This window comes from Dunckerocampus dactyliophorus, chromosome 19 (assembly GCF_027744805.1).
Source record: "Dunckerocampus dactyliophorus isolate RoL2022-P2 chromosome 19, RoL_Ddac_1.1, whole genome shotgun sequence".
In the NCBI taxonomy this organism is placed as follows: Eukaryota; Metazoa; Chordata; class Actinopteri; order Syngnathiformes; family Syngnathidae; genus Dunckerocampus; species Dunckerocampus dactyliophorus.
The window spans coordinates 16,351,864-16,361,366 of record NC_072837.1 but is presented as its reverse complement, the minus strand read 5'-3'; the positions used below and the strand labels follow the sequence as shown (position 1 = coordinate 16,361,366).

Here is a 9,503-nt window from a genome sequence, read left to right as displayed (position 1 = left end):
AGTGTTGTGCGATACCACTGATTTCCTTTCCGATGCGATCCCATACAGTCTGGTATCGGCGATACCGATATGATACCGATACTTTGCAAATTCACCTAATGAGTCTGGTAAATTAAAAAAAAAGTAGTGTATTTCATGTCACAGCATAAAGAATATATGACATTTAATTAATGTATTAATTAAATATATGATTGATTTAAATAAATTAATAATTTATATATTGATTTAAAACCCTGAAATGTATTGAGGCAGTGTGGTGATACAATACAATACAGCCAAGCAAATGTACAACAACAGAGAAACAGAACAAAAGCATATAAAATATGTGAAAATTGTATTTTAAACAAACAAAAGAAAATAAGTAAAATAAGAAAAGCATTAAAATAAATGATTAATTAGCAATGACAATGGAAACGTTTCACATTTCAACAAACGTTTCAGACAAACATGACCTCAAATGACTGCAGTATCGAAAGTACCGATATTTCAGTATCGATCTGCACATCACTGCTCCACGCTGCTCAGTCTGTTGAAAGGATGTAAACGGAATGGTTTTATTATTTGCTTTTTTACTATTTAAAACACAATTTTCACATATTTTATATGATTTTGTCATTTTTGTTTGGGTTTTTTTTTGTCACGGCGGGGCATGGCGGCATTGTGGCGACGACCCCAAGGTGCAGAGACGGGACTCAAGTGAAAGTAAAACTCTTTCAATCGATGAAGATCCCAAAGCAGAAAAAGGAAACATTTTTCTTTTGTTGTATGTTAACTAGTGTATACTGTAACTCATGCCACTACTTCAATGTACTTCAGTAAATAAATAAAATGCTGCCCCCTAGTGGCGAGGAGGACAGTTACTTCATGGACGTCAGGTAAAGCTGAAGGGTTTTTGCGTGTCTTTGCAAAAACAAGAGCCTACTGGGTCCCGCCTAGATACAGGACCAAGCAGAACAAGCCCTCGCTGTCTCCACAACATCTTTTGTCGCGTTTAGCTAACAGACCTCCCAGGTGGGCCCAGGTAGGCGCCTGAGGGGGGTCAGCGCCGCCATTGGACTTGAGCTCGTCACGGCGCGTTATCAAATCTTCTCACTTGATTTGGACTGTAATTATGTCGTAAAAACAAAGTGGCTGTGAAGCCAAGGGCCCGCCAGTGCGATCCGCTTTCATCGAGAGCAGAGCGCCTTAATTATAGAGTGCGGCGCGCAGCCATCTTTCACTGGGCAGCTTTTCCCTCCTGCTCCTTTAAGCCCCGTCGCATTCTTTTATTGTGTGCTAATCACAAGGTAACGCCGGGCCGCCGAAGGTGGATTTGAACGCCGGTCCGTACACATCCCGCAAACCGGAGCGGCGCTTGTAGGCGCTAATGGAATGTGATGCCCGCGCCGTACCTAATGATACGCCTTTCATGCCACAAAGGTATTCAAATGCAAGGCACAGCATAAAAGGACGCGCTGTTCTTTGTGCACAAGTGAGGTTAGACAGATAAATGAGTCAACGTGACAATAGATGACCAAACCTCATCAAAAGACATCATCATAATGAAGTTGACGGCAAATAAAACTTAGATCTTCCTCCCTCCCCCATGGGATTTTATTTCTGTGTCATTAACTTAAGAGGCGGCCATAAAACACTCCACATCTATGAGCTTTATAAGGAAATCATCTCCTTTTATCTGTTTTTTTTTCTTTCTAGGAAGAAGATGGGCAACGTGTGCTTGTTCGGTGCCGGTGACAGATTCCACATTGTATCTTCACCACACCTGGCACAAGACGACGCCAGATGCCAAAGCAGGCAACATATGGACACTTCATTAGGTACACGGCCTAATCAGCTCCCATACACAAATGTAAGCTTACTTATGATTGACGCTGACTGACAGCATGTTTGCTATTGTGGAAGTAAAAAGAAACAAAACATCTAACAACGTACCTCCACAAGGCCGAACGAGAGCAAATAAAACATCAACAAGACATCGACGTATGTCACGTTTCACAACAGAAAGTCCTCATTCCTCATCGATCGTGTGACGCCAAGCCGAGGCTATTGTGTTGGCCAACAAGGAAGCAATCATTTAGCCTTGTAGCCAACTGCAAATCTTTCATAATAACAACCTTAAAACCCCCAAACATGAAGGCTTTCAATTAGGGTTGGGTGTGATGATACACGCAAAGGAAAAAAAAGCAACAACCAAAAAGCTATTTCTGTCCTGTTTTGGTGCATATGGTACCTGGGCCTTCGGTGGGGGACACTGCGAGTCCCTCGCAAAATCGCGGCTCGATTATCACTCCCTCGTTGTCTCACGGCTTTTCAGAAATCTGTTTGGTGGTAGACTATGGTTTATTATTAGTCAAAACTTAATAACACAAGTGATGTGGAGTATTCTGGTGACAATGTGGCAGTAATGACACAAACCATTGATGAGACATTAGCTTACATGACATTACCTTAACACTGAAGTCAGCCATGGCATGTCCCACATGAGAATGAAAAAAGTTCTCCTTTAGCATTAGTTACTAACGCTCAAAGTTACCGGCTGGGTAGTAAGTAGTCAAGCGTATCGGGTAGGGGTGTAACAATTCATCACCTAAATCGATGCATCGATTTATAACACTATGATCCAACTACATCGATCTGTGTTCAGCAGGCTCCCATTCCGAATGACATATCGATCTAGCATCGTTTAAAAGGGAATCAATCGATTGCATCGATACTAGGAAATAAAGCATTGGATTTAAGGCTTGATAGGCTTTATACGGATTTGTGGGGGGGGGGGGGCGGGGGGGGTTAGTACTTTTAATGATAAAGACGTTAAACCTGTCTCTGTCGCGAGTACTGAGATACCGGATAGTACCGGATAACTGAGCGCAGCAACTCCTTCAGCTTTCAAGCACTTACCTGAGCCAGTCCACCTCACCTGTGTCGGTAAGTTTCTGTCGCTTTCTTCTGGACGGTACATTGATCATCTGCAGTGTGTGGAGCCCTTGCGTGTCAGTCTCGTTTTACGTCATCAGACAGCTGTAACGTCTGCCATAAGGCCTGTTCGATAGAGAACAACGATCTGTACTGGCCGTAGTTGTTTATCTTCCCCAGTTTCCTGGTATGCTGGAGCCTGGCCTGGTCACTAGCAAATGGCAGGGCACATAGGGACAAACAAGCATTCACACTCACATTCATACCTATGGACAATTTAGAGTCGCCAGTTAACCTAACATGCATGTTTTTGGAATGTGGGAGGAACCCGAAGCACCTGGAGAAAACCCACGTGCAGAACATGCAAACTCCACACACGCTCAACAGATCTTCCTGATCTCCTGTGTGTCCAACATGCTAGCCACTAGGCCACCGTGCGGCCAACATCAATAATATATATAATATTAAAGAGAACGAGTATTATAAATCCTGTTTGTAATAAACAGGCACCAAAAACATACAAACACCAGAGAAAAAACAATGTACCACTTCCACACGGAATGGGAGGAGAACTTTATCAGTCTGTCATGTGGGACATGCCATGGCTGCCTTCATGACTTCATGCAGTGTTAAGGTAATGCAAGGTAAACTAAAGCCTCATCAATGTTTTGTGTCATTACTGCCGCCTAGTGACCAGAATAGTACACATCGCTTGTATTTCAATATCTTTCGACTAATAATGGACCACAGCCTACCACCAAACAGCCATCATTTATTAATACCTGAAAAAACGTGATGTTGCGAGAGACGACTGTACATGCATTTCACTGGACAACTTGTATGGAAGGATACCAACACGTCTTATTTCGGTACAATAAAATGTAGTTCTAGGTTGAGTATTTGTCTTTTGGGCCCCGAATAGGAGGAAGTGGAAGAGGTCCAAGCGGTACCAGCCCATAAAGGTACAATAAAGTTAGTTAGGTCATGTTTTTTCCATCAACGATCATAAGACGTGAGGTGTGTACTTGTGTGGCACAAACACACAAGCATGCTGATGCTGCTCTTCTCACGGTGGAACAAACTGCGGCAGGAAGCATTACGACGCCACCGAGGAGTCGTAACAGTGATTAACAGCTGCCTCTAATTAAAGATCAATGGAGAGTCTTTCAAAGGTGATTTGTTACATAAATTAGAATGCCCACTGTCCATTAATGGTGTCCGTGTCGCTCCAACAGATTGGGCTGCTCGCCATGTTCGGGAGCAGCAGCCGGCCCAACGCCAACTATACATCATGGCCGGCCCGTGATGCCGTTTAATGGACGGGCATTTATTGGGCGGCATGCTAAAATGTCACTCATCCGTCAACGGGGCGGCCAGATGTGCCTGACAATGCTTGGCTTTTACTTCACGGAACATGTGATGTATAAGTCTTTCTGACGCCACGAAGATGAGGTCGTTGCATTTAAACAACCTCGCATGCATTTCTTACACTTCCTGTTTGCCAGCTGACAGCCTCACATTAAGATGGCAATTGAGTCGGAGAAGCCAGACTACATCCAGTTTGGAGTAACAATTACTCACAGTAACATTGCTTTGATAAAATGATTGCTTTCAGACGACAATAGAAAGTGACGGGAGACTTCCTGGTGGCTACATGTTGCCGTTAGTAACAATTTGGACTAACATTGGTAAACCTCATTCCCTGACACCTTCAAAGAAAAGTGCACTTTAAATTTTGCCCATCATCCACAATCCTTATGAGACATGAACACGTCTCTGTGCGTTCTAAAAGATATAACAGAGGCAGCTAAGAATGCACATAATGGGACGCACCTATTCTGCCTATGAAAAACCTCCAAAAAGCACCAACAAGGCAACATTTACATAATGCAGGGGTTTATTTAAAATACTGGAGAAACTGATATTAAACTGTACTGTACAGCCTGAACTGAAACCAGCTAAATGCAACAGGATGGATCAGTGAAGCATAGCAAGCGTATTGAAGTTGAGTTAATTTGCACGTTAGCAGGTCTGCAGTAACATTGGAAGTACCCCTGCCTCACGCCTTTTGTTGCCATGTGAAATGAATGCACCCAGGAAGGAAGCTCCGCTAATGTTTAGAATGACCAAATACTGCAAGTATTACGTGTCATAATATACCCGTTACATGCTCACAGCATGGAGAGAAAATAAAACCTAGTTGCTTTAATAGCAGGCGGAATAGGTGTTGTATTACATGTTTTAGTTGCTATAGCTTTAGAACACACAGAAAAGAGACGTGCTCATGTCTCAAGGATTGTAGATGGGCAAAATTATAAGTGCACTTCAGGCACATCAAGTACAGTTTCAAAAGGCACCGTGTCAGATATGTAAATACCCAACTCTACAAGTGGGGCACTGACTTACCACAGTCAACAGAAAAATGCCATGGCCAATTTTGTGTTTTATTCTTAAAGTAATCCAATTTACAGGTGCGCATTAGAGTTTGCTGGATCCAAAAAAAAAAAAAGCCAACAAGCCCAAATTCAATAAACTTTTAGGATGTGCTGCAGGCCAATTTTTATTTTAAAAGCTGCACTTTGAACGAGTGACCATGCACTACTTCCTGCATGTCACATTCTGTAAAAGGTGAAACCCGTCCTGTTCCATTTGCAGGAGCGCTAGAGATTCACCAACTACTGGAATAAATCTGACAGTCAAGTTAGAAATTCCCAAGCATCTTTTTGCATTGTGCCATTTTTGAAACTGAAATCTCACAGCAGTTTGAAAAGCTTACAAAAGCATTCAAGGAACCAATTAGTTAAACGTTTTATTTCAGACACACGCCCACTTAGTGCCTAACCTGCAAGACAAAGAACGTGGTCAGGTTCAGCGGAAAAACAAAACGATATAGCATGCTTCCGACACAAACGTGTCATACTTACCCGAGTCAGTCTAGACCGCCGAGGTTGACCGACTTGACCTTGGCGATGGTAAGTATTCGGATCACGTCTAAAGTTTGAAACCTCCCAACGATTGAATCGTCCAGGCTGCACCAGGTTCTGAGCATCATAATCGTCGTCGTCGTCCTTGATAGGGTCTGCAGGGTCGTTGTAATCATCGTTCTTGCTAGGGTCGTCGTCGTCATCATCATCACCGTCAGACTTTTCATACTGGACGTCGTGGTTGTAGTTCCTGCCTTGCTCAAAGCTGGTGCTGAAGTGTGACAGCGTACCTTTGGGATACTGGCCAGTCAGGAAGTTGTAGTCAAAAGGATAGGGGAGAAAACCATATTGGAAAGGTGGGAAGGGGAACCCCGGTCCACTTGGAGCTGCCGTGTCCAAAGGAAGAGGCCGCGGAGGAAGAGGATGCAGTTGAGGGCCACCTTTACTTTTAGTCTCCCGCTCATCGTGGCCGCGCTCAAACGTTTTGTCCATGCGGAACAGCTCTCCAGGCTGATAATTGGGGTGGAATGGTGGAAGTGGGGGTCCAGGAAATGGCTCACTTGGAAAGCTTGAAGCCTCGTGACCGCCATGTGCATAAGAACCAGAGACCATGGGAGCGTTTACGGCAAACGAGCCTGACGGGTTGGTGCCGTCTGAAGGGTGCGAGACGGCAGAGTCAAGAGAACTGGAGGGTGCAGGACCACCTGGAGCTTGCCAAGGATTGCCTAGGAGAAGGCTAGAATTAGCAACTGAGAACGTAGGAGACCTCAAACTGAAAAGTTACCAGAAGGCGGAAGAGCTCCACGTGCTGGCTGATTAGGTCCATTGTACGAAGCTCTAGGCTTCGCTCCAGAAACAGACAACTCAGGCGTGAACTTGGGCTTTGAAGCTTGACTGCTAGGGAAGGACCTGGGACCTAAGCAGGAAAACAAGTTAGCAACGTTAGATATTTGCAAGTTCATATGGCATTTCTGCTGATAACGTACTGGCACACGAGTGACGACGTGGGCCACAACAAGCTTGCTTGTTGAGCAAGTCTGTCTAGAATTGGGGTGTAAGCAGTCTTAATACTTTTTATCCAATAGGACACCTCAGGAGTAACATGCAGCAAAATAAGCAACTGGTGCTGAAGGAGCCCAGTTTATAAATGTCAAATTGTATTGTCCAGTTTCATACTTCGTTCTTATATGAAGTTTGTCAGAAACCTGCAGCTTTCCTAATTGTGTGGTTGAGCCACAGTGAAAAATTAAAGGTTGAAAAAAAAAAAAAACCTGGCAGGATTTTGCCATTTCATGTCCCCCCCCCCCCCCAAAATCCTTCAACCTTTGTAATTTGACACAATGCGATTACACCCCAACAAACCTAACTTTCCAAAATGACCCAATTTCTCAGAATACAACTACTGTACTTTTTCCATAAAGATTTTATTTCTGCCGTTGTTTACCAACTTCACCCTTCTTGTAATTATGACCACTTCCATAATATTTTGACTGTTTTAGTTTTCAGTCACAAAAACATGACAGGTTCCAACTTCTTAATTTTTGGACTTTATTCTTGTAAAATTACTGATTTTTCCATTTGCATTTTTAAAATATTCCAGTATTATTTTAGAATGTACCACAGACCAATTAAAAAAAAAAAAAACTGCAGGCCACAAATGGCCATACTTGTCACCCCTGGCTTACCAGCATTATTTAATTGGACTTAGAGAATCAAGACTAAACTTGTTGACAGAACTAAGTTAAATCCAAAATTAAAATGGCCTATATCTTGTTTCTTAAAGTTGTAGTACATACTGCAGTAGTTCTCACTTTGCACAAGCAGTGTTCTTGAGAAATCACTCGTGGTAAAAGCATCATCATGTGTTCCTTCCACAACATTGGGTTGGGCGGAGAGTTACTACTGGTATCAGTAATGTAATACTAACGATATCTGTAATAGCAGTATCAGGCTTCTCTACTGAGTAAATATTTGTGTTAATACTTGAAAATTAGGCCTTACCTTGCATAAACGGGTGGCAGTAAGCAGCAGTAGCTAGCAGAAGGAGGAGCCAAGCCCTGCTTGAAGAACAAACATGTGAATGACCAGGAGCAGGCGCAGGCGCCACCATTGCAACTGCAAGCCTTACCCTGAGGAGACCCAAACAACCATGATGCACAGAGCACGTTTTGACACCAAGCCTCCGTGGAGTGTTTAAAAAAGTTGTACATGACCCATCTCGACCAATCAGGGGGCGACAACTTAACGAGGCGCGGCTGCGGGTCATCAGTTAGAACCTTTCTCTAATCACGTCTCAACGAGTTCCACCTGTGGCACCTTTTTCTGCTCCACCACGTCCACACATTCACGACTAGAGTTGTACCGCGTGAGGACGCAGCTGCTCGCTGACCATCACAACATTTGCCTAATTAGCATCCCCCTCGTTTGGGGCCCAATCACAGCCAGTCATGACACGCGTCAATCAAAGTGCTTGACCACACTGGGCGTCGCTTCCAGCCGCCGCCTCCTGTCATTGACTTTGTCCTTTTTGGCTTGTTAGCCGCAGTAAAGGTGGAATATTCCAATCCTGCCACTCTTGTCTCCTGTTAAAAAAGGATGTGAGGCCTCTCACACTCACTGGCCACTTCATTAGGTACGCCATCTAATGACATCCTGCCTTTATAAACCTCATAATGCTCACTTTGTAAATGTATTTAACAATGCTCATTATTGCAAAGGAGATTGGAAACCCCTCTGCACTAAGTCTTATTATTATTATTTTTATATTTATTACCATTTATTGCAGTGGCTCTCAACTTTGTTTCATCAGAGAAAAGCATTTTTGTTTGAAAAAAAGACTCTGTGATTTACTACTGTCCAAAACAGTGCTCATCTGTCTTGTTTGGAAATTAAAATACATATAAAATAACTTCAATTGCAACAAATAAATAGTAAACTTTCATTATTAAATTATTATGAGTACATTATTGAATAAATACTTATTTATTTTTAATAAAATCATTATAATATCATATGATTATTGTTATATTATTAAAAAGCTTAAAGTGATCATGACACCAAAAAAAGTTTGAAAAAAAGCCATCTTGGCTGTGACGTCACGATCAGAACACGTTCCAGGAACCAGAATCAAACACATGCAGCCATGAACTCACAGCAAAGACAAGAAAGTGACATATTCACAACAATAACACAGTAATAACACTCACTGTGAGAACTATGATATAACACACATAAAAACAAAAACTGTATGTTTTTTTGACTGCCAGTGACACTGGCAGCTCCACACCGCCAAATAAATGACCAGTGAGGAGCGATCGCTGCTTATTTAGCCCTGGCATGAAACCCCGTACAATTATTCTAAGATTTCTAGAATAGATCTAGTAAAAAAAATATGGATTTACTTACTGAAACTGACAGATGGACTGCAAGATACGCTAGAAAGACGAGTGACAGCAAGCCATGTTTTGCTAACAAGCCATGTTTTGCTAACAATTCAGGTCAAGAACACTTACGGGTGACACCGGCAACCAGCTGCAAACAAGCACAGCCATGAACGCACACCAAGCGAGTGAATTGACGAATATTGTGTTGTGAGGCGTATTATATGTTTTACTGGTATTTATAGCCACAGCAGATAGCACATTAGCCGCCTAGCTAGCACTTGAG

At 42.8% G+C, this 9,503-nt stretch overlaps 1 protein-coding gene across 1 annotated transcript; it reads right to left on the bottom strand.

Annotated features, from left to right (window-relative positions):
- Positions 1–5,743: 5,743 nt before the first annotated feature.
- Positions 5,744–7,988, bottom strand: LOC129172668 (uncharacterized). Its single transcript, XM_054762627.1, has 5 exons — positions 7,966–7,988; positions 7,839–7,894; positions 6,622–6,753; positions 5,838–6,562; positions 5,744–5,755 (listed from the first exon to the last, which is right to left on the bottom strand). The coding sequence occupies exons 1-5, from the start codon at positions 7,986–7,988 to the stop codon at positions 5,744–5,746; spliced, it is 948 nt and encodes a 315-aa protein (XP_054618602.1).
- Positions 7,989–9,503: the final 1,515 nt, after the last annotated feature.

Bases quoted from the DNA above. Each gene is read 5' to 3' on its own strand.
- LOC129172668 (XM_054762627.1), bottom strand. From the start codon at position 7,988: ATGGTTGTTTGGGTCTCCTCAGG. The intron at 6,754-7,838 runs GTAAGGCCTAAT...TTTCCTGCTTAG, and splicing joins CTGCCACCCGTTTATGCAAG to GTCCCAGGTCCTTCCCTAGC. The intron at 6,563-6,621 runs GTAACTTTTCAG...GCCTTCTCCTAG, and splicing joins TGGAGCTCTTCCGCCTTCTG to GCAATCCTTGGCAAGCTCCA.